The sequence below is a fragment of the Etheostoma spectabile genome, unplaced genomic scaffold (genome assembly GCF_008692095.1).
Source record: "Etheostoma spectabile isolate EspeVRDwgs_2016 unplaced genomic scaffold, UIUC_Espe_1.0 scaffold00018845, whole genome shotgun sequence".
Taxonomy (NCBI): domain Eukaryota; kingdom Metazoa; phylum Chordata; class Actinopteri; order Perciformes; family Percidae; genus Etheostoma; species Etheostoma spectabile.
This window is the reverse complement of record NW_022604514.1, coordinates 63207-85387: the sequence shown is the minus strand read 5'-3', so window position 1 is coordinate 85387 and position 22181 is coordinate 63207. Positions and strand designations below refer to the sequence as shown.

At 42.8% G+C, this 22181-nt stretch overlaps 1 protein-coding gene, 2 non-coding genes and 1 pseudogene across 3 annotated transcripts; 1 reads left to right on the top strand and 3 right to left on the bottom strand.

Moving 5' to 3' along the window:
- Positions 1-3100: 3100 nt before the first annotated feature.
- LOC116682751 (trace amine-associated receptor 13c-like) lies at positions 3101-4482 on the top strand. The gene is made up of 2 exons (XM_032509776.1): positions 3101-3273; positions 3626-4482. Exons 1-2 carry the CDS (start codon positions 3101-3103, stop codon positions 4440-4442), a joined length of 990 nt encoding a protein of 329 aa, XP_032365667.1. The 3' UTR covers positions 4443-4482.
- Positions 4483-7620: 3138 nt separating this feature from the next.
- Positions 7621-7832, bottom strand: LOC116682753 (small nucleolar RNA U3). Its single transcript, XR_004330477.1, has one exon. It is a non-coding gene; the product is annotated as a small nucleolar RNA U3 (small nucleolar RNA).
- Positions 7833-11658: 3826 nt separating this feature from the next.
- LOC116682754 (uncharacterized) lies at positions 11659-11860 on the bottom strand (annotated as a pseudogene).
- A 6007-nt stretch (positions 11861-17867) lies between these two features.
- On the bottom strand, positions 17868-17940 carry trnat-cgu (transfer RNA threonine (anticodon CGU)). Its single transcript has one exon. It is a non-coding gene; the product is annotated as a tRNA-Thr (tRNA).
- Between the last annotated feature and the right edge of the window lie 4241 nt (positions 17941-22181).

Sequence of the window (22181 nt, the reverse complement as noted above, 5' to 3'; positions counted from 1 at the left end):
TGCTAAGATAACTCAGATGTGTGTTGTGCCATGGAAAAATTACCATAAATGGTATAGCAATAAATCCATGAAGATGACAACTGGCAAACCATTCCCATCTGCTGTGTACATGGTGATAAGAAACCTTACCCCACTGCTGAAGTTTACATTGAAGGACAACCCTACCTATTGAACATTGGAGTTGCTGACAACCTTCCTTTCCCAGTAGTGCTAGGTAGTGAGCTTCCAGTCTTATTTGATTTGTTAAACCAACCTTAAAGTTGCAATGTTGCCATAACCAGAGCCCAGGCCAAGCTGGTAGATGAGCACTCTGTTACCCTCAGTGCCCTGCCTTTTTATAATGCAGATATGGACACTCAACCAGAGAAGCCGTGGAAGTCACACAGGCAAAAGAGGCAGGAGAGTTTCCAGCACACTGTCATAAAATCCCCAGTTGAAGTAACTCCAGACTTGCCTCTAGGTTTTAAGATACCTTCAGACATTGTTCAGGTGCAACACGATGACTCCAGCGTGGTGAATTTACTGGGCAGTGCTAAAGAGAGAGAGGTGGGGAGTGAGTTTGAGTACAGCGCCAGGGAGGAGTATTTTGTGCAGAATGGTATTCACTATCATCAACATGGACCAGCTAAGCAGCTAGTGGTTCCCAAGGTGGCCTGAGACACTGTCCTTCACTTGGGTCACTCTGTTCCCTGGGCTGGCCATCTAGGGACGCACAAGACCCTGGTTTGCGTTAGACTGTACTTTCCCTGGCTTGGTTTGCAGGCAGATGTTGCTCAGTTTTGTAGGACTTGCCCTCAGTACTATAAGACTTGAAGTAAAGGACCGTGTAGAGCTTTCACACCAACCCTTCCCTATTGTTAGCACTCCCTTTGAGCCTCTTGGTATGGATATTGTTGGTTCAATTGAAAAAAGTAAAAATGTAAACCGCTAGATGTTGGTGTTCACAGATTACTCTGCTAGATACCCAGAAGTGTTTCCCTGAAATCTGTCAAAGCAAAGATTGTGGCATTCTCCTTGGTCCAGTTCTTCTCTAGAGTTGGTTTCGCTCGTGAGATTTTAACTGACCAAGGCAAAGGACTTTATGTCCATGCTTCTGAAACAGGTTTACCGAGTGCTTAGCATCAAGAGTGTGCAAACAACCCCCTACCACCCACAGACAGACGGACTGACAGAAAAGTTCAATCAGACGCTCAAGCAAATGCTCCGTAAATTCGTTAATGACACCGTTCTGATTGGGATCAATAGCTACCCTACCTCCTATTTGCATACCGGGAAGTACCCCAGGCTTCTACTGGGTTTCCTGCATTTTAACTGTTGTATCGTCATGAGGTAAGGGGACCACTGACCTTGCTTAGGGAGGCCTGGGAAGGGGACCAGCAGAAGGAGGGGGGTGTTAACATCATCTCCTAAATTGTTTTGATAAGATACAGGCTACAGAAGATGGCAGAACTTGCCCAGCAGCACATGGCGGAGGCCCAGCAGTACCAGAAAGAATGGGATTATAAGTCGGCACAGCAGAGGACCTTTGTTCCAGCTCAGAAGTTCCTAGTCATGCTGCCTACCAGTGACAGCAAACTGCTGGCAAAATGGCAGGGACCCTTTGAGGTGGAGAAGCAACTTGGACCCACCACCTACCAAGTTGCTACTGCAAGCTGACCACGTTCCAGCAGGGTGCTGCATGTGACCCTCCTAAAGTATTTGGCTGAAAGACCCGAGAGGAAGGCAGAGGTATTGCTGATCAGAGCTGTGGAGGAGGAAGAGGTGGTAGATGACCAGTATCTGCCCTCAGCAGCCCCAGCGGAACCTGACCTGGACCATCTGCCAGCTGATGTATAAAACCAGGTGAAAGCTTTATGCATTTGTCAAATATTTCAAGAGTACTCAGGATGCACAAATATGGTGGAGCATGATATTGTGTTAAAGGAGGAGACTCCAGTTAAACGAATGAGTAACAGGATCACAGAGCGCCTCCTGGTGTCCTTGAAAATAGAAGTGGACCTGATGCTGTCTCTGGGGATCATCAAGCGCTCCAAAAGTGATCCAGTGGTGTTGGTTCCAAAAAGGATGCCACATTACTGTTTTGTATTAATTTCCGATACCTGAACTCTGTGTCAAAGTTTGACTGCTATCTAACGCCACATATTGATGACACGATTGAGCACCTGGGGAAAGCAAGATACCTGGCCCAGCACACACACCTATACCATGTCCTTAGCTTCCAGTAGCTCTGCAACAGACACTGATTGGCTGATATAGTGGACGGAGCGTCAATGAATTCACCCCTTTGGTTTGACTGCTGTTTTGAAGCTAGCAGTTTGCCTTTAGGCCAACACTATCTTGGTATTTTGAAAACAGAAGTCACCATGTTTGGTCAACTGGGGAGAACAACACAGCTTAGCCACTGTTGTGAAGGGTTTCACTGCTGCTTCCCTCAGCTAAATGCTAGAGGAAACATTGATGGTCTTTAACTGGCTGATTCAAGTCATCCAGCCGAGTTTTCTGGACCTATCAGTGTGATTGCTATGGAAAAAGTAAACATGGCTGTACTTTGGTAAGATCAAATGATGTTTAACCATGTGTCCAGCTTATTTAACAAGCTCACGTTACTGTATTATGGGTTTAACTTGATTGATTATTGATGATTTTATGTGGCATTTTTTTTCCCAAGGTGCAAATGTTTCACCAAACCAAGTTCCTTCCAGAGACTATTTAGCAGAGCCACCGTCTTTACATCCAGACCTTAGCGTCTCCTGAGTTAATTGTGATTGGGTAAAGAAATGCAAACAACCCAGAGTGCTTTTTTCTTCTATCCCAGAATGCATCTGTGGTTAAGTTATCAATAATAGGACAAAGGAAAGGAAACAGGGTAGAAAATGACAGAAGAGAGATTGGATATAGAAACAGTAAGAAAGGCAGGGTTACAGAGAGAGTGATGAAGATGATGGTGGGATGTGCAGAGTCATGGAGGAGGGGCATCAGAGTCAAACAAGGACTGAGAAAGAGGAAGGTATGAAGAGAATGAGAGAGAGATAAATCAGTTACATGACTCAGGTTTGTTCAGAAAGCTGCCTGAGCTGCAGCTGTCTGCAGACCTCTGCAGATGGAGGTTGAGGACGGAGCCGAGCTCTGCTTTCCACAGTTCCCAAACACCTCCTGCAGGAAGCCCTCGTCTCCTTGGACCCAAACACTGGTCCTTTACATTGTGTGGTACTCCATCTCTCTGACCACTGTGACTCTTAACCTGCTCATCATCATCTCAATCTCCCACTTCAGGCAGATATTAACTTCTTTACTTCTCTTTACAGCATGTGTAACATGTAAAATGTGAACAGCTGCTGTATATTTGGTAGAATTGTCTTTGAGCTAGGTCTAAATATTGTTGCTCCAAATGTCTGACTTTGATGCCAGAGATTGTTGTTCATATCCTATCTCTTACTGATATTAATTATTGCTTTCTGTCCACCGTGACCGCAACCAAGTCATTTTAACTGTCTACTCTTACTGATGTAGGGGATTGAAAAGTATTTAAACTAATATGGATTTTATATTTTTAATTTTGAAAAATTGGTTAGGGTGGTTCTGTCAGTGTTGTTGGGGTATTAATTACTTTTTACTTTCCCTGCAGACAGCTCCACACCCCCACCAACATCCTCCTCCGCTCTCTGGCTGTCTCAGACTTTCTAGTGGGCCTCGTGCTGATGCCTGTAGAAGTTCTCCGACAAACATCCTGCTGGTTTCTCGGTGACTTTGTGTGTTTCCTTTATAATTCTCTTACAATCATCATTACTGTATCCTCACTAGGTGACATAGTGCTCATATCAGTTGACCGTTATGTGGCTATTTGTGACCCTCTGCATTACAACACCAGAATCACTGTGAACAGAGTTAAACTCAGTGTTTGTCTGTGTTGGCTCTATTCTGCTTCCTACAGCTTTCTCTTTGTGAAGGATGACCTGACTCAACCAGGGAAGCATAATTCCTGTTACGGTGAATGTTTGTTTGTCATTGACTATTTCACAGGACTAATTGATCTTGTTTTGTCCTTAATTGTTCCAGTTACTCTCATCGTAGGTCTGTATCTGAGAGTATTTGCCGTGGCTGTGTCTCAGGCCCGTGCTATGCGCTCTCACATTTCAGCTGTCACACACCAGCTGTCAGTGACTCCAAAGGCAAAGAAATCAGAGCTGAAAGCAGCCAGGACTCTTGGTGTTCTGGTAGTTGTGTTCCTAATATGTTACTGTCCATATTACTCTTTTTCTCTTGCAGGTGACAGCTGGGTCAATGCTTCATCTGCATCCCACATTCTCTTAGTGTTCCTTTGTAACTCTGGTTTAAACCCTGTGATCTATGCCTTCCTTTACCCCTGGTTTAGAAAAGCAATTAAACTCATAGTTACTCTTCAGATACTGCAGCCTGGCTCCTGTGAGACCAACATGCTGTAGAGAGGCTGTGGAGGGACTGAGATCAGACTCTGTCTAAGGATTAAATGAATATGTTGCTGCTGTTCAGTGACTGAAATATCAAATACAGAAAGTGAAGATATATTTTCCTGTCTTTAAGTCTAAATTGTGTATGATCAACAATTGAAAGGTCTGTTCTTCAGCTTTCTCTTGTTATATATTGTGTCTCTATGATGCTGCTGCATTTAAAGAAAAAGTCATAAGCACCATATACTGTTTTCACCTTGTTTAATGCAAGCTTTAAATTCACACATGTATGACACTTAGGGAACGTTTCATCCCAACACAACAAGTGCCATTTATACTTGACCGTGTATAACATTTCTTGATTCTGTGACACAAATAGATGAAGCACTATGATGTACTTCTGGAAAGAATTTAAACGTTATGTTTAAAAAGATTATCTAGAATAAAATCTAACTTTTTGTGACTTTTTATACGAAGGTCTAATCTGTCCTTTGATGCCTCTTGGCTTCTTTATGCACATTAATATTACTTTTTACCTGGGGTGCCAAAACTTTCGAACCCCACTGTGAGCATGAAATACGATAATAAATTAGACTTATTCATAATGTGATGTCCTGTCTTTTTACTGATGTTTTACACTATGTGATGTAATCTGGACTGACAATATGGGTCACACTTATTCATAAAATACTCTGCTGACTCGCCAGAAGATGTTGCTGTTGACTTGTATTTTGCAGGCTAGAAATGAAGTAAAGCAGTTGTGATGATAAGATGAATAGTGGTGTAGTCCTTTGTCAATTCCAAGACCAGGATTAGTCAAGACCCAGTCCAAATGAGAGACAGAACAATAGAATCCTATTCAAGACCACTTAAATACCTGTTCATAATGTATGCGATGCAAGAGACACTATATCTTTTATTTTAAGACAATCACTTTGTATTATTTTTTGTAATGATCCAAAAGCAAGTACAGTGTAACAACACTTTAGGAACTAAATTAGGCTATGGACAGGTGTCACAGGTGTCCCTAAAAAATACAAATGTTACAAATTTTTATCATGTTCTGGATCAAAGGACCCAAAAATGTCTATTTAGAACTACTGTGATAAGATGGATGTGGGTACACATAACATACACCAGAAGGATGAAAGCACAATAGTAGCTTAAGACATGATGACGGCAGAATCTTTAATAAGTGGGAATGGATCAAAGTGACACTCCAAAACCCACTACGAAAACTAAAGACCAAGATGAAAGAGTAACATCAATACTGAACCAGTTGGCCTGTTGTGTAGCTCACTTGCACAAATCAAGCTAAAAGAGGGGAAGGAAACAGCAAACACGAGTAAGTTAGTTAAGTAAAATAGGTCAAACTATGCGCAGGAAGTGGTGTAAAATTATGAATTTGTGATCTATAATCATAACGATGCAAACTGTTAATTATTTAAGTCTTCTAAATTAAAATATCTTTGATTGTGTCTCCAATCCCAACATAAGCATAATACCAGAGTACACAGTGGCATGTTAACCTAGGACACACACTAATAAGCTGACCATTTCAGGTGTTTTGATGCTCAGAAACATCTAGAACATGCAGGGACGGTGTCCCAAGCCCAACGGCTGATTATGTATAAGATGCGACATTGTGACTGTTTAAAGTCGTAATCTTCAAAAGCCAACACTGATCTCAGGGAGCTGTTGTCCAGGTGATGGCTCCTCTACCTTTTGGCTGTATGTCATTGGGTCAGCCTGGGTTGCCTCAGTAACATGACTTTCCTTAACTGGAACTGGACTGATTGTTAATCAGAATCAGGTGTGTCAATGCAGACACACGTTTAAAGTATGCAGGGCTGTTGCATGATGCAGCACAATGCCTGATGAGATACATGGAAGATCATCTTCCAAAACCAGGTGCTCAGAGTCAGACCCTTTGAGGCCGTTGGCAGGTTCAGGTCTCAGGGAGCTATCCTCTGGGTGATGTCACAAGTGGCATCGAACGCCGAGTAGACAAGGGGCAGGCTTGCGTGAAAATGCAGAATTTTAAAATAGATCAATAAATACCAAACTGATGTTTAAGATGCTGTATGTTGCATTGACTGCAGAGCGTAGATTATTTTTTTAAATAACTTTTTTTAGATGAAATTCTGAAATTTTGCAAATCAAATCTACAATGATCTTTGGGTGTTTTTTCCAGGAACATCAAATATTTATTTTGAAAGAAATTGCATCATTAGTTCATAGTACTGTAAGCAGTAAAATGTTTAGTTTTTGATGAATAAAAAATCTGAAAGGTAAATTTGTGGAAGACAGTTTGGAGATGGAGTTGCTCAAATTTGGTGTCAAATGAAAGCAACATGTGGGAGGAGATAGGTTTAAGAAGAGAGAGATGGACTGTAAAGTTTAGAATTTTAGATGGCTGTTGTAGCGCCACCATCAGGACACTTAGCACACAAATTGGACTGATTAAGTTGAGCATAGGCCTGGACTTATGTGCAAAGTTTGGTGAGTTTTGTGCATGGGAACATGGTTTTCTTAGGAAGAAAAAGAAGAAGAAGAAATATACCACAGCTGCTCGGCCCCTGATAATAATAATAATAATACTAATACAGGCTCATATGATGCACCAGGAGTATAGGGGACCAATGTCAATGCCCTATCTAGATAGATTTTGAAGTAAACTAATACCTGTTTTGTGAATAAGCACACTTCAATGGTGTTGTTTTAAGGAGAAAGTTCTGGACTCGTTCAACACCAACTAGAATATTTGGCAAGACCAATGGTCAAGTCCTAGACAAGTCCGAGTTCAGACTCAAACATTCGTAATAGCAGACGGACTTTAAAAAAGATTCATCTACTGCAGAGTAGTTTATAGATTATAGGAATCATCCAAGCTGTGTACAGTAAGGATGGGACGTTGTTGACCTCAACTGAGGAGGTGATAGGGTGGTGGAAGGAGCACTTTGAGGAACTCCTAAATCCAGCTGACATGTCCTCTGTTGTAGAGGCAGAGGTGGAGGATGATGGGGGATTGTCATCAATTTCCCTGGTGGAGGTCACTGAGGTAACCCTAACCTCTTTCAAGTAACATTGTGGACAAGACAAATACTTCAAGACTGGCAATAACTGTAGTTAATTACATAGCTTAGCACATTGTATCATGTTTATTCACATTTTTTTTAACACATCTAATAACACCACTCTAATCATATTCCCTTCCTCAATGCTCCATAAAGAAGCAAAGAACAATCATCAATGACAGAGAGCATATGAAGTGAATTATTACTCTGTCAACTTCACGCTCAGAATGGAATATATCGACTCATCATCGTGGCCAGCGAGACCAAACACTTTAGAAACACATTCCTCAAGTCAGAAACTCTAGAAATGATCCCTGAAACTATACTTTTGGTTAGACTGCGGGGGGGAAACTGCATCTCATTCACTGCAGAGTGATTGTCACTCAGGGTTCAGACGGACAGAAGCTAATCGTTACGTGCTCCAGATGACTCTGAGGTGAGAAAATCTATTTAGATCTTTAAGAAGACCGATACTTCAGAATACTTCAGTGTCAGCCTACTTATTCTCTACAATAAATGCTCCAGTTCTTTCTTTGCATTAATACTGGTTCTTAACAACGACCAAGCTCTTCATTCCCAGACCAAAGGATGGTTGAACCTGCTGCATTTGGACTTCAGCTACTGTTCCAACCTCCACACCTCAGGGAAGAGGAAAACACTTCAACTAAAGGGGAGCAATGCAGTTCTGGCCATTTCTTGGCTGTTTTCTCACTTTTTGCTTGCAGGTTTTGTCTATCGAGCTCCACCTCCAGCTTCTGAATAGATCTTTGGCAGCTCCTCTGTTTCCTTGTGTCTGACTCCTCCCTCGGTCAGTCTGCAGTTTCCTCTTTCTCTGTTCCTCCAACAATGCTTTCTTAAGTTTCTGTTTCCCTTTTACCGGCTCAGTCATGACGATACTGTGAAAAACACCAAAAGAAATCCATCGCTACCTTGTTAGCAAGACCTGATATCACGCTACACTTCCGCTGAGTCGGCAACTCGCTGACTGAAAGTTCCAAGGGAGGGGGGGGGGTTCAACTCACAGGCGCTAGGGGGGAGCGAGACGACCACCATTTGACTCATTCCAATGACTCCAAAGCTGTTCTGTTGGGTAAATTAAGCTAAAAATAAATGCATAGTTGCATAAGTTCTAATGTTTATTTCTTGACTCCCAGGACATATGAGAAGTGTTTTAGAGGAGACTGGCTCAGCTCGTACTGCTCTGTCTGTGATATCAATACATATCTGGAAGATTCATGTTCCCTTTAAGGTCCTACAACCATTTTTAACATTCAATTGACCTCAGTGCAGCAAAATTATTCTCATAGCCCAGTTTGTTCTGAAAAAAGGATGTTGGTATCTTGACTGGAGACACCAGGGTTGCTTTTATAGAAAACAAAAGCAGACGGACAATGAGCTATAAAAATGACCTTAGGCCTCAGAGGGTTAAATAATAGGAAGTTGCTGAGCACACACAGTTACTGGAGTTAGAGAAAATGACGTCCCAAACGATGCATACCTGTGTCCACTGCTCTTGTGCAAAGACATCCATCTTTTTTTGTTGTTGATTTGATTAGATTAAACTTTATTGTCAATGTGCAGAGTACAAGTACAAAGACAACGAAATGCAGTTTGTGTCTAACCAGAAAAGTGCAATTTGATATACAAAGTACAGACAGGTGGTGCACATGCAAGACAAGAAATACACTCACCGGCCACTTTATTAGGTACACCTGTCCAACTGCTTGTTAACACTTAATTTCTAAGCAGCCAATCACATGGCGGCAACTCAATGCATTTAGGCATGTAGACATGGTCAAGAGAATCTCCTGCAGTTCAAACCGAGCATCAGTATGGGGAAGAAAGGTGATTTGAGTGACTTTGAACGTGGCATGATTGTTGGTGCCAGAAGGGCTGGTCTGAGTATTTCAGAAACTGCTAATCTACTGGGATTTTCACGCACAACCATCTCTAGGGTTTACAGAGAATGGTCCGAAAAAGAAAAAACATCCAGTGAGCGGCAGTTCTGTGGGCGGAAAATGCCTTGTTGATGCCAGAGGTCAGAGGAGAATGGCCAGACTGGTTCGAGCTGATAGAAGGGCAACAGTGACTCAAATAACCACCCGTTACAACCAAGGTGGGCAGAAGAGCATCTCTGAACGCACAGTACGTCGAACTTTGAGGCAGATGGGCTACAGCAGCAGAAGACCACATCGGGTGCCACTCCTTTCAGCTAAGAACAGGAAACTGAGACTACAATTTGCACAAGCTCATCGAAATTGGACAATAGAAGATTGGAAAAAACGTTGCCTGGTCTGATGAGTCTCGATTTCTGCTGCGACAGTCGGATGGTAGGGTCAGAATTTGGCGTCTACAACATGAAAGCATGGATCCATCCTGCCTTGTATCAACGGTTCAGGCTGGTGGTGGTGGTGTCATGGTGTGGGGAATATTTTCTTGGCACTCTTTGGGCCCTTGGTACCAATTGAGCATCGTTGCAATGCCACAGCCTACCTGAGTATTGTTGCTGACCATGTCCATCCCTTTATGACCATAATGTACCCAACTTCTGATGGCTACTTTCAGCAGGATAATGCGCCATGTCATAAAGCTGGAATCATCACAGACTGGTTTCTTGAACATGACAATGAGTTCGCTGTACTCAATGGCCTCCACAGTCACCAGATCTCAGTCCAATAGAGCATCTTTGGGATGTGGTGGAACGGGAGATTCGCATCATGGATGTGCAGCCGACAAATCTGCGGCAACTGTGTGATGCCATCATGTCAATATGGACCAAACTCCCTGAGGAATGCTTCCAGCACCTTGTTGAATCTATGCCACGAAGAATTGAGGCAGTTCTGAAGGCAAAAGGGGGTCCAACCCGTTACTAGCATGGGGTACCTAATAAAGTGGCCGGTGAGTGTATATTGCAGTGTTATTTTTAGTTTTTTTTACTGTTTATTAGCATTTTTTCAAGAACAACTTTCAGTCCTTTTGTGAGTTGGCCAGGCCGTTGGCTAGTTAGCTAACGGTAGCTTCCATGCTACATGAATAAGCCAGACAGAGGTGTCACTCATCTGGTGATAGAACCCCCCCCCCCGTCCTGTTGGCTCAGAGCTCCACAGACTCAGTCCACAGGTACTAATTAGTTTGAGAGGTTGTCATCACTGAGTTGTGGTTGTGATGGAAAATGAACCAGAATAAAAAAAAGTACACGAGTAAATGTTGCACTGCACGCTTGCAGCTGTCATTCTGTTCATGGAAATATCAATCTACACATTTGTGAATATTTTTCTGTGACTTCACATTAAGATCACACGTGTGTGAATATTTTTGCAAGTGCAAATTTAAACACATAAGTTCAGATTTTTTTGTTCTGCAAGCTCTCACCTTTTGCCCCAAATTTCCCTTCATATAACTGACGGGAAATGTTGGTTTCCCAGTCAGTTCCAGTAGTACAGGTGAGAAAGGGGTGGATAAAACGAGGACTGTCGGCCGGCGTTGTTGGTACGTGAGTGGAAATACATCCAACACGCTAACGCATATCCAACGCCATCACCCAGACATGCCAATCACTGGAACGAGACAAAAGAAACTGTCCAACGTCTCCTCCCTACAGTGGTTAACCAGCCTTTAGACACAAATACAAATAGGGCCAAAAAATCACTGAATCAATCAGGATTTACACATCACCTTCAATGCCCCGTATCCACTAGTAGAGTTACCTAGCTTCAAGTGTTTGCTGTATGTACTCAAACCTCGTTACAACATGCCATCCCGTCCACCGGGACTTCAGTGTACCGTTCCTCCCCTTTAATACATGTCAATCAAGCTGAGCCTGTAAAGGCCACACAGTCTGATTAGTCAAGTGGAAACACCTGTGGGAGTGGAACATGGATGTGTAGAGATGGGCTTTCAAACAATGCACCTTTTGACATGTCAAAGTAGGAAAAGCAAAGTAGAAATAAAAATTAATTATGGCTTAACTCAGTTTATATTTTTACACTGGACATAAGGTATTACAAAGTCAAGAAAGTAGGTGTTAACCCTTTTAAGTAACTTGTCCACCATGGACTAAACATACTTTGAGACTGACTATAACTTCAGTTAATTAGAAAGGTTAACATGTTTTGTTACCTTCACACATGTTAGTTTTCCACATATCTGCTATTACCACTCTGATCATATTCTCTTCCTCTATAGTCCATAAAGAAGCAAAGAACAATCATCAATGATAGAGAGCATATGAAGTGAATCATTACTCTCTGTCAGCTTCTCGTTCAGAAAGGAATATCACGACTCATCATCATGATCAGCGAGACCGAATACTTTAGAAACACATTCCTCAAGTCAGAAACTCTAGAATATAGTCTTGGTTAGACTGAGGGGGGGGGAAACTGCATCTCATTCACTGCAGAGTGATTGTCACTCAGGGTTCAGAGGGACAGAAGCTAATCGTTACGTGCTCCAGATGACTCTGAGGTGAGAAAATCTATTTAGATCTTTCAGAAGACCGATATGTAGATTGAATTAGATTTTCAGTCACTGTTGTCTCAGTACTTCAGTGTCAGCCTACTTATTCTCTACAATAAATGCTCCAGTCCTTTCTTTGCATTAATACTGGTTCTTAACATGCTTCCACTGGCTCAGATTATGGAAAACCACAAAATAAGTTGCCATAGTTATGCGGACGACACACAAATTTACATAACATTGTCGCCAGGGGACTATAGTCCAATACAAAAACTGACTAAATGTTTTGAACAAATTTACAGCTGGGTGTGCCAGAACTTTCTGAAATTAAATGAAGGAATAACTGAGATTGTTGTTTTTGGAGCAAAAGAGGAACGATTAAAAGTCTGCACTCAGCTTCAAACAACAATGTTAAAAACAACAGACAAAGCCAGAAATCTTGGTGTAGTCATGGACTCTGACCTGAATTTTAACAGCCACATTAAGACAATTACAAAGTCAGCCTATTATCACCTTAAGAATATGTCAAGGGTTAAAGGACTTATGTGTCAACAGGATTTGAAAAAAAACCTGTCCAAACCTGCTGCTCGAGTCCTCACTAAGACCAAGAGACTGGATCACATCACTCCAGTTCTGAAGTCTTTACACTGGCTTCCTGTGCCTCAAAGAATTGATTTCAAAGTACTTTTGCTAGTTTATAAATGACTAAATGGTTTAGGGCCAAAATACATTTCTGATCTGCTACTACACTATGACCCCCCCAGACCTCTCAGGTCATCTGGGACAGGTCTGCCGTCTGTCCCCAGAGTCAGAACTAAACAGGGGGAAGCATTTTAAGCTTGTTGCGTATTTCATTAGCATTGTGTTGGGGCGATGGGGGCAGGTGGGGCTTGAAAATTCCCCCTTCCCTCGGGTTTTGGTAAAAATATTTTGTATCAAATGTTTCCTGTTGTCAAATTAAAAGCTGAATCGGTCATTGGAGCCATGAAAAGACCCCATGCCAATCTACCTGACCCTAGTCTTTCAAGTCAGTGAAAAATCCAAGCTGCATTTCCTTTTTACCAAAATTCTAGTTCCAATGTTGGTAAAATGTTTTGCATCAAAAGTAGTCTTTCGTCCACTATAGTCCGAAAGCTCAATCTGGCAGTGGAGCCATAAAACACTACATGCCAAACAAACTACTTAACAATTATTTCGAGTCACTGACTGATCACATTTACTTGATGAAAAATTGCTAATAGGATATTTTTGTGTGGCTCGTTGGTCTACTCTAGGGGTATGATTCTCGCGTCGGGTGCGAGAGGTCCCGGGTTCAACTCCTGGACGAGCCCTTGAGGCAGGAGCTGTTACAATCCTTACCTGTAATTTAAAGTCCAATTTATTTGCAAGAAACCAGTAGAGACCAGATTAAGTTGGGATATCCAAGTTATCCTGGATGAATTTAGCTTTGACTTGGTTGTGAAACCATCCATCCATCTTCGACCGCTTATCCGGTATCGGGTCGCGGGGGCAGCAGCTCCAGCAGGGGACCCCAAACTTCCCTTTCCCGAGCCACATCAACCAGCTCCGACTGGGGGATCCCGAGGTGTTCCCAGGCCAGGTTGGAGATGGCTGTGAAACCAGGTTGAATTACATTTTTTCTCCATTGGTTTGGCTCATTTCTTGAAACAGAAATTACATTCTCAAAACTCTAAGATCATTTGGCAAAACATTCTTACAGTTTAGCACAACACTATAGCTCACTTGCAAACGCTCATATCTCTCCCAAAACAGTTCACTCATGCTTCAAAACTAAATTCATTTCTCATATAAAGAGTCAGTGCCACCAAAATGGCAAAGATCCTTCTCAATTGCTTCGCTCATTTCTCGAAACAGACCGGACGTTCTCAACACTCTTGGTGCTTTTGCCAAAATAACGTGGATGGTTCGGCACAACACCATGGTTCACCTGCAAAAGCTCCCACCTCTCCCAAAACAGTTCTCTCATGTGTCAAAACTAAATTTCCTTCTCATTTAACCAGTCAGTGCCCCCAAAATACTTTGTCCCTTTAGCATTATGTAAGCACTGCAAGTCAGAATGTTTAGATATTTTGTCACTATGGCAGAGGACATGGAAATGTCCCTCATATCCACCTTTCAGTCTTAGCCCAGTCCTTCATTAACAATGGTGACAACCCGACAATGCGTGAGCTTAGAATTGTAAGGTTCTATCTCCGTTTAGGGTAGTTCTGAGATATTGAGCATCAAAGTTTTTACATCCCAGCTGACAAAACCGTTATGTAGTATAATCTTCTATTATAGCCTTATCTATTACATGTAATCTTTTTTTTCCTTTTTTTTTTTACAAAAATAACACCACACAGGCATTACTGTAATAAACACCTAATGGAAAACTCAATGTCGACCATAAGTGGAGATATAACCTTATAATTCTAAGCTCACGAATGGTTACTGTACTGTTTTTTTGTGCTTACACAATACAATTGTGTATAAAACTGAAAAAAGAAATAGGATTTCACAAAAATATATACTGTAATACAGAATTTTATTATCATTCACACACATACTGTAAAGTAACTTCTATACATCAGAGTAAAAAGAAAATGTATACAGCATAACACTGTAATATGAACACACAAATAAAAAATCTATGAAAATTATATACAGCCTACAGCGCCCTCACCCTCCCTCTCCTGACCACGCCCTCACCCTCCCTCTCCTGACCACCGTCCTCATCCTCCCTCTCCTGGCCGCCGTCCTCACCCTCCCTCTCCTGGCCACCATCCTCACCCTCCCTCTCCTGGCCGCTGTCCTCACCCTCCCTCTCCTGACCACCGTCCTCACCCTTCCTCTCCTGGCCGCCGTCCTCACCCTCCCTCTCCTGACCACCGTCCTCACCCTCCCTCTCCTGGCCGCCGTCCTCACCCTCCCTCTCCTGGCCACCGTCCTCACCCTCCCTCTCCTGGCCACCGTCCTCATCCTCCCTCTCCTGGCCGCCGTCCTCACCCTCCCTCTCCTGACCACCGTCCTCACCCTCCCTCTCCTGGCCGCCGTCCTCACCCTCCCTCTCCTGACCACCGTCCTCACCCTCCCTCTCCTGGCCGCCGTCCTCACCCTCCCTCTCCTGGCCACCGTCCTCATCCTCCCTCTCCTGGCCGCCGTCCTCACCCTCCTGACCATCCACACGCTGCTGTCTGTCTGGCCACAGATTCTCATCCACATAACAGCGTATATTCTCCATTGCGATGCAACGAGGGAAGAAACGGCGTGCATGTCGGAACCATCCCCTACACTAATCTCCTGTTATATCCTCACACGCAGCGTCCATTGCATGGAGCAGGGATCTCTGATCTTGGGCCCGATGCTCATACACTCTCCACCTCCAAGCGGAGAAAAACTCCTTAATAGGATTGAGGAAAGGGCAGTAAGGTGGTAGAAACACCATGACCATCCTTGGATGACCAGTAAACCAGGCCCTGATGAGCGGGCCACAGTGGAAATTCACATTGTCCCATATAATGACGTATTGTGGTAGGTGAGGCCCTACGAGACCTCTCTCATCTTCAGGGCTCAAATCAAAATGAAGCCGGTCCAAGAAGATGAGCAGCTTCTGGGTATTGTATGGGCCAAGACTGGGGATGTGAGTGGCCACACCATTCTCAGATATGGCTGCACACATGGTTATATTGCCCCCTCGTTGGCCAGGGACATCCACCGTGGCCCGGTGGCCAATAATATTACGGCCACGTCTTCGGCCCTTGGCCAGGTTGAAGCCAGCTTCATCCACAAACACGAGGATGTGATGGGTCTCATTTCCTTCCAATGCCATTATTCTCTACAATAGCATAACAAAGAAAACATCAAATGAGTCATACACTAGAGTCATTCACTACAGTTACAGACAATTACATAGGAATGTTCTATGTTCTCCACAAGTTCAATATACTACTGGCCACTACATGTACCCCAATGCAGACATACTACAGGGGTACTTGACAGAAAGGGGAGGGGGGAAATCATCAATGACTAGACTTACTGAAATGTTACAGTAAAACCCACAGTATTACATAGATTTACATGGGAGGCACTGATTGCAGCTCTTTGACCCCTTTTCTTATTGTATGTTATATTCTTCAAAATAAGGATTATAATGATAATTGCATCATACAGTAAGCTGCTGTTTTTAGCAAAAATGTTGAAGTCAGATAAATCAAATACTTTCATACCTGAATATACAAATCAGGTAAAGTGGGTACTGAATCCAAAAAAGTTTGGTAACCACTGCTTAATTGTAAAAAGGTAATGATGGACAACCAGTAACTAACTTACATGTACATACTGGTACCGCAGCTCTTTCACTCTGTCAGAGTTCCTCTCAAATGGTACCCTGTAAATTTGCTTCATTGTCATCCGATGCTTCTTCAATGTCCGGTCTATTGTGGAGATGCTCATGGAGTTGATATTTTGGAATATGGCATTGTCTTGTATGATTGCAGCGCGGATCTGTTTCAATGTGATGGCATTATTTGCCATCACCATGTTACAGATCTCTTGTTCTTGATGTTCATTAAGAAGTTTTCTTCTGCCACCTGTACGAGGTTGTCGTCCAATCCTCGAAATAGAATTCAAAGAACAACACTCCATTTGTAATGTATACCTTATGTATTCCTTACTGAATGAGTTACCTATGTACTTGTATTATTTTTACTGTAACTTTACCACAATTCTAATTCATAACTGCACAGTGACTGGAATACAACTGTAAACTGTATCATCAATACTGTAGAAATAAACTATTCCATAGTTTATTTTGTCCAATGTTTTCATTGTCATTTTTTAGTAACATAGCATTGAGGTAAGATATTAGTCACACACACACACACACACACACACAAAATGAAAAGGTAAATATCAATGTGTAAATACATATATTTCTTGCTCTATGAACAGTGTCCTGTCCTATACAACATATACAGTAATTCCATCATTGACTGACAACATACCTGTTTTCCCTGCGAAAGGTGTGGATGATGGAGGAGACTGTAGAGCGAGGCATTAGGCTGCACTCGGCGACCTGCCTCCGCCATTGTGAGACCATGGTTGATGACATGGTCTATAATCGTGGCCCGAATTTCATCCGGGACAGCATGATGTCTTCGTGCTCCTCTGCCTCTTCCTCCTATTCCACCACCACGCACCCTTCCTCCTCCTCCTCCTCCTCTTCCTCCTCTTCCTCCTCTACCTCCTCCTACTCGAGCAGGCAGTTGCTCTTGTTCATTTACCTGGCCAGGTGCCTCCATGTTCAGAAATTGTGCTGGTCTTGCATTGCCAAGATCTTTCTATACATGTTTGGGAGCATTCACAGTCATGGACAGCACCTGCGATGTAACTAAACATACTGTTTGATTGGTCATCTGAGATGTGTGAAACTCCTCCTTCGTTAGTAAAGTTCTAGTTTCACCTGACTGTCAATTGCTGTGAAAAAATTTTTTTTATCAAATGTTCCAAGGGATTCATATGTGGTATTCATGGTATTATGTTCTTGACTCATTTTGACAATTGAACAGACTATTGTGCATGTAATGGCTTATACAATGAAATGATGCTGACAAGTTTTGGAGTGAACAACCATTAGACCGAGAATCAACAATCAGTTTAGATCAGCAAGATCTATTCACTTGGAAATTGTGCTAAATGTAGGCTACCTGTACTTAATCATTTGCAAAGATGTACTGAGACATTGAGGCATGTACTTAGGCATTTGCAATTTGATGAAATGAATGAGAAATTCAATTCTGTTGTGAACAATTGCCAAGTAGTTTAGAGGTTTGTCCATGTTGTTTTGAGAATGTAATTTCTGTTTCAAGAAATGAGCCAAACCAATGGAGAAAAACTGTAAGTGATAACCAGGCACTGCTGGGATTTGGACCCAGGATCTCCTGTTTACGAGACAGGAGCTTTAACCACTAAGCTACAGCGCCTCCTGCAACTAAGTCTGTCTTGCAAGAATACAATGAGCTAGTGAAAAGGGTTCCCTCCATCCATCCATCTTTGTCCAGCAGCAGTTGGAGATGTACTCTCTCCACCTAGTCCTGGGTCTTCCCCGAGGCCTCCTCCCAGCTGGACGTGCCTGGACCAGCTCTCTACGGAGAACCCCAGGAGGCATCCTTACCAGATGACCCAACCACCTCAGTTGTTTACACCGAGTACCTCCATAATGGCCATGCATCCGTGTTTATTCCAAGAGGTGCTGTGGCTTAGTTGGTTAAAGTGCCTGTCTAGTCAGCAGAAGTTCCTGGGTTCAAATCCCAGCAGCACTTTGTAGTTGCAGAGATTACCTGTACTTGTTTTTAAGTTGCCTGCTAATCAGATGTTGTTGTGGATGGGGCATTAAGTCTGACTCAGTGGTGAGTGAAATGGAGCAGTTGACTGACACAGAACTGTAGTGGAGCCAAAGTAGCGCATTTATTAATTAATTTCATTAGTTATCAGGCAAATAGAACACCTTGTGCGTATGTTATTGGTGTTTCTGTGTAAATGTAACATGCCATTTTCATTTGCTACCAGGGTACTGCTACCAGGGATTGGGTTGACATGATGATGACACGCCAAAAGAGGTAATCTCTCCAACAAGAACGTGCTGCTGGAATTTGAACCCAGGATCTCCTGGACAGGCACTTTAACCAACTAAGCCACAGCACCTCCACGAGCAACAACCCTGTTAAGTCTTAATTTGTCTTTTAACTTGTATAAGCTAAACATACAGTATACTGACTGGCAGTATTGGGAGTAACGGCTTAGCTCACCTAGGCTTGGCGGATCAATCCTATCCAGTCAGTCTGCAGAAGAGGTATGTAGTGGAAGTTTCTGTTCAGCGAGGAATTTGTGAATGAAGAAGAGACCTTGTTGAAACAAAAATAAAACACAGGCTGTAGACTGGATTAAAAGTTTGGATATTCGGTGAAAGAGTTTAATTATTTTCTCGAGAGAACAATCAAACAAAATGACGAGAATGGCAGTTCACAATGAAACAGAGTAACAAGTGACACCACACATTCTGGTGTCTGTGTAACACTCCACAACTCCTTATATCCTCTTCTGCCCCCTGAGGAAAACCCTATCATGTCTTTGAAAAAACCCTTTGATTCTAAACAAAACACTTCATCTCATTCTTCAGACCTGACGGAGCCAGTCGTTGTCTCTGTCCTTATGGTTATTGCGTCAGCAGATGGCTGTCGCTGTCGTTTCTACCTTAGAAGTTAAGAGATTTATCTTTTCCATAGATTAGTTCCGTTTCTGACCTAGAGTTTGGGCAACCTGACCTGACCAACCTGACCGCCTGCATCTGTTCGCCATTTGTTTATTCCGGTGATAAACAGAGTCACACCAGTTGCTGTCCCTGGGGACTGAGGGCCCTGCAAGAGGAGGTGTCGTAGGAGGCAGACACGTTGTTTATGAGGCAAGGGTGAAATAGGGAGGCACATGTTTAGAAACATTGTGGGGGTTAAACCTAAAACACAGATTTGCTTTTACGAATGTAAAAGAACTGAATAAGCACAGATAAGCAGTCATTGCCTATGTGGAAATCATTGTCTATGTAATTTTCCCATCACATTCCCCACTTTTGATTACAACCTTAATCATCATACATTTGAAAATTACCAAAAGTATACATGCAACAAAAAGAAAAGGAAAACACTTTTCTGTGAGGGATTTAAGCCTCTGGGCACAAGCTACCACTACATCTAGTCTAAAAGAAAGATGAGGAGTCAAATGGATTCTATGAATCAGGAACTACTCAAAGTCGGAAGCTGAGTCCGCGTTGCAACCGTCCTCATGGTAAGAGGGCAAATGGAACAATTCAGGACCATCATCTTTGAGTTGTAAGGCTTGATACTGAACTTTCTCAAGAGTAAACAAAAAAACACAACAAATGCTTCAAAACAGAAACAGATCACAGAGATTACTGGAACCACAATAATCCCCATCCAAGCCTTCCACCCCTCCCCAAATATCCAAGCGCCCCAGACACCTAGAAACAGTGTGAGGGACATTTTGAGCCCTAAGACTAGTGGCAAGGTGATTTAGCTGATGGACGGTGTCAGTGAGGTTACCTTCAATGTCTGGGATTAATGTGCAGCATTGATCACCTAATACATGACAGAGCCCCCTCTGAGCTGCTAACAGTAAATCTAGACCCATCTGGTTCTGAAGTAACATGTTACGCATTGCTCACAAGGCTGTAGGAAAATCGCTGAACCCCGCAAACATGACGGCGGTCAGATTTTCCAAACTTTCATGTATCTTATCAATATCATGTGCGTTATTAACTAAACCCTACCACGGAAGAATTCCTGAAACAAATTTGCTACTGTAACTCATCATTTTACATTAAGCTCTTAAAGTAAAATGCAGTCAATGCACAAATAGTTAATTAGGTTTAGGACAAGTGGTTTTATGGGTGAAGCCCGTTTCTGTGAGTGGGGAAACAATTAATCATTAATCAACATTAATCATTGATCCCTACATCGCGTGTAAATTTGCTGATTGAACCCAGTCATACGTTGGAATATGAATGCGTTGTCTTTGTCAGAAGAAAGAACTCATTTATTTTACACAATGTTAATCATTTGAGTTGATTTTGTCATTTTTGGACTGAAAGTAATCGCATGGTTACAACAGAAAGGTAGTTGATGCATTAGCTACTACCATGAAGTCTGTTGTCTTAAGGTTATTGCTTTGTTTATATTTCTCAGTTTGCAATACTGTCTAGAGAAAGGTGAAGAGCGCTCTGCTCATTTTAACCCTTTATTTGATGACTGAAAACTGAGTGTGCGAGTTTACCGTGCATCTGTAGTAACATTAATGGGAGAAGAAGTGGTGTTAGAATAAATTATGTCAGATTTATCTCTATCATATCTGTCTAACAACAAAAATGCTACCCCCACAAACACAGACAGAAAACAGAGAACAAGAATACATTTGTGTCATACACCATGTTTTCCTCTTCCTGTGTTCTTCCATTGTCACAGCGAGTGCTGCGCCCTTCAGGGTGTGCTGTGCGTGTGTGGGTGGCTGGGCGATGCAGTACCGGGCTGTAGATCAGGCGGTCTTGCTTCTGGTGCCATGGATTTCTTCCGGTGTCAGAGGTTCGTCCACCAGCACGTGACACACCGTCGGAGTCAGTCTTTACCACTGCCTCATTTCTGGTGTGTGTTGTGTTGCAACGTTAGTGACACAGAACGCCATCTGTCAGGCCACGGACTTCCGGGTGTCTGGCGGGACTGGCTTGTCCTCTGGTCCTGGAACCCTCCTGCAGTGTGATGCGTGGATCCACGTTGCCCTCTCAGCAACCTTCACTGCTGTGGGTGACCAGAAGAACCTGGAAGGGACCTTGCCAGCGTTTGGATTGCCAGTTTTCCCTCCTGAAGTTTCTTATGACCACAAAATCTCCTGGCTTCAGCGTGTGAAGCGGTCCTCCAGCTGGCTGGGGCAGGGCAGCAGAAACCTGGATTCTTATGGCAGAGAGAGCAGAAGACAGTTGTACACACTACTCTAACATATCATGCTCGCACAGAGCTGATGAGGGAAGGGGTGCTCTAGAAGCTTCTAACCCCACACTGGGTGGTCTGCCGAAGAGAATTTCAAAAGGACTGAGGTTACTGCGCGTTCTTACCCTCATTCACATGTACATAGTTTTGTTCTTAACGTGCCGTTATCACTTGACAACCGACTTGATATTATTAATAATATATAATATAATAATTTCTGTCATTTAGAGCTTTTGCTAACACTGAAGCAGTTTGTTTTGAAGCGGGAAACACCTCCACCCATTTTGATCAACCATCACCAAACAAAACTTTTTCACCTGTGACGGTGTGAGATCTACAAATTCCATCATGATATGTTCAAATGCCTGCTTTACAAAATTTTCCTTTTCTGCAAATGTTGTGAAGGCCTTTGTGTACCATGTTTTCTTTAACAATACTAGCACTCGCCCCTTTGACACATGGTCCCATGGGCCCATGTGTCAACTTTGCAAAATGTGTGAACAAATGGTGTGGAAGGCAAGGTGTTGGATCCGGCCCCTGCCAGACATCCTCTTTAAAGGTGCACTCTGCCCTTTTCCACTGTATTCTGCAGCTACTGATTCTGCAAGTGAAAAGTCAGTCAGCTGCACTGTGTGTGTGCAGAACATTTGTATTAGCCTAGCTAAGATGGA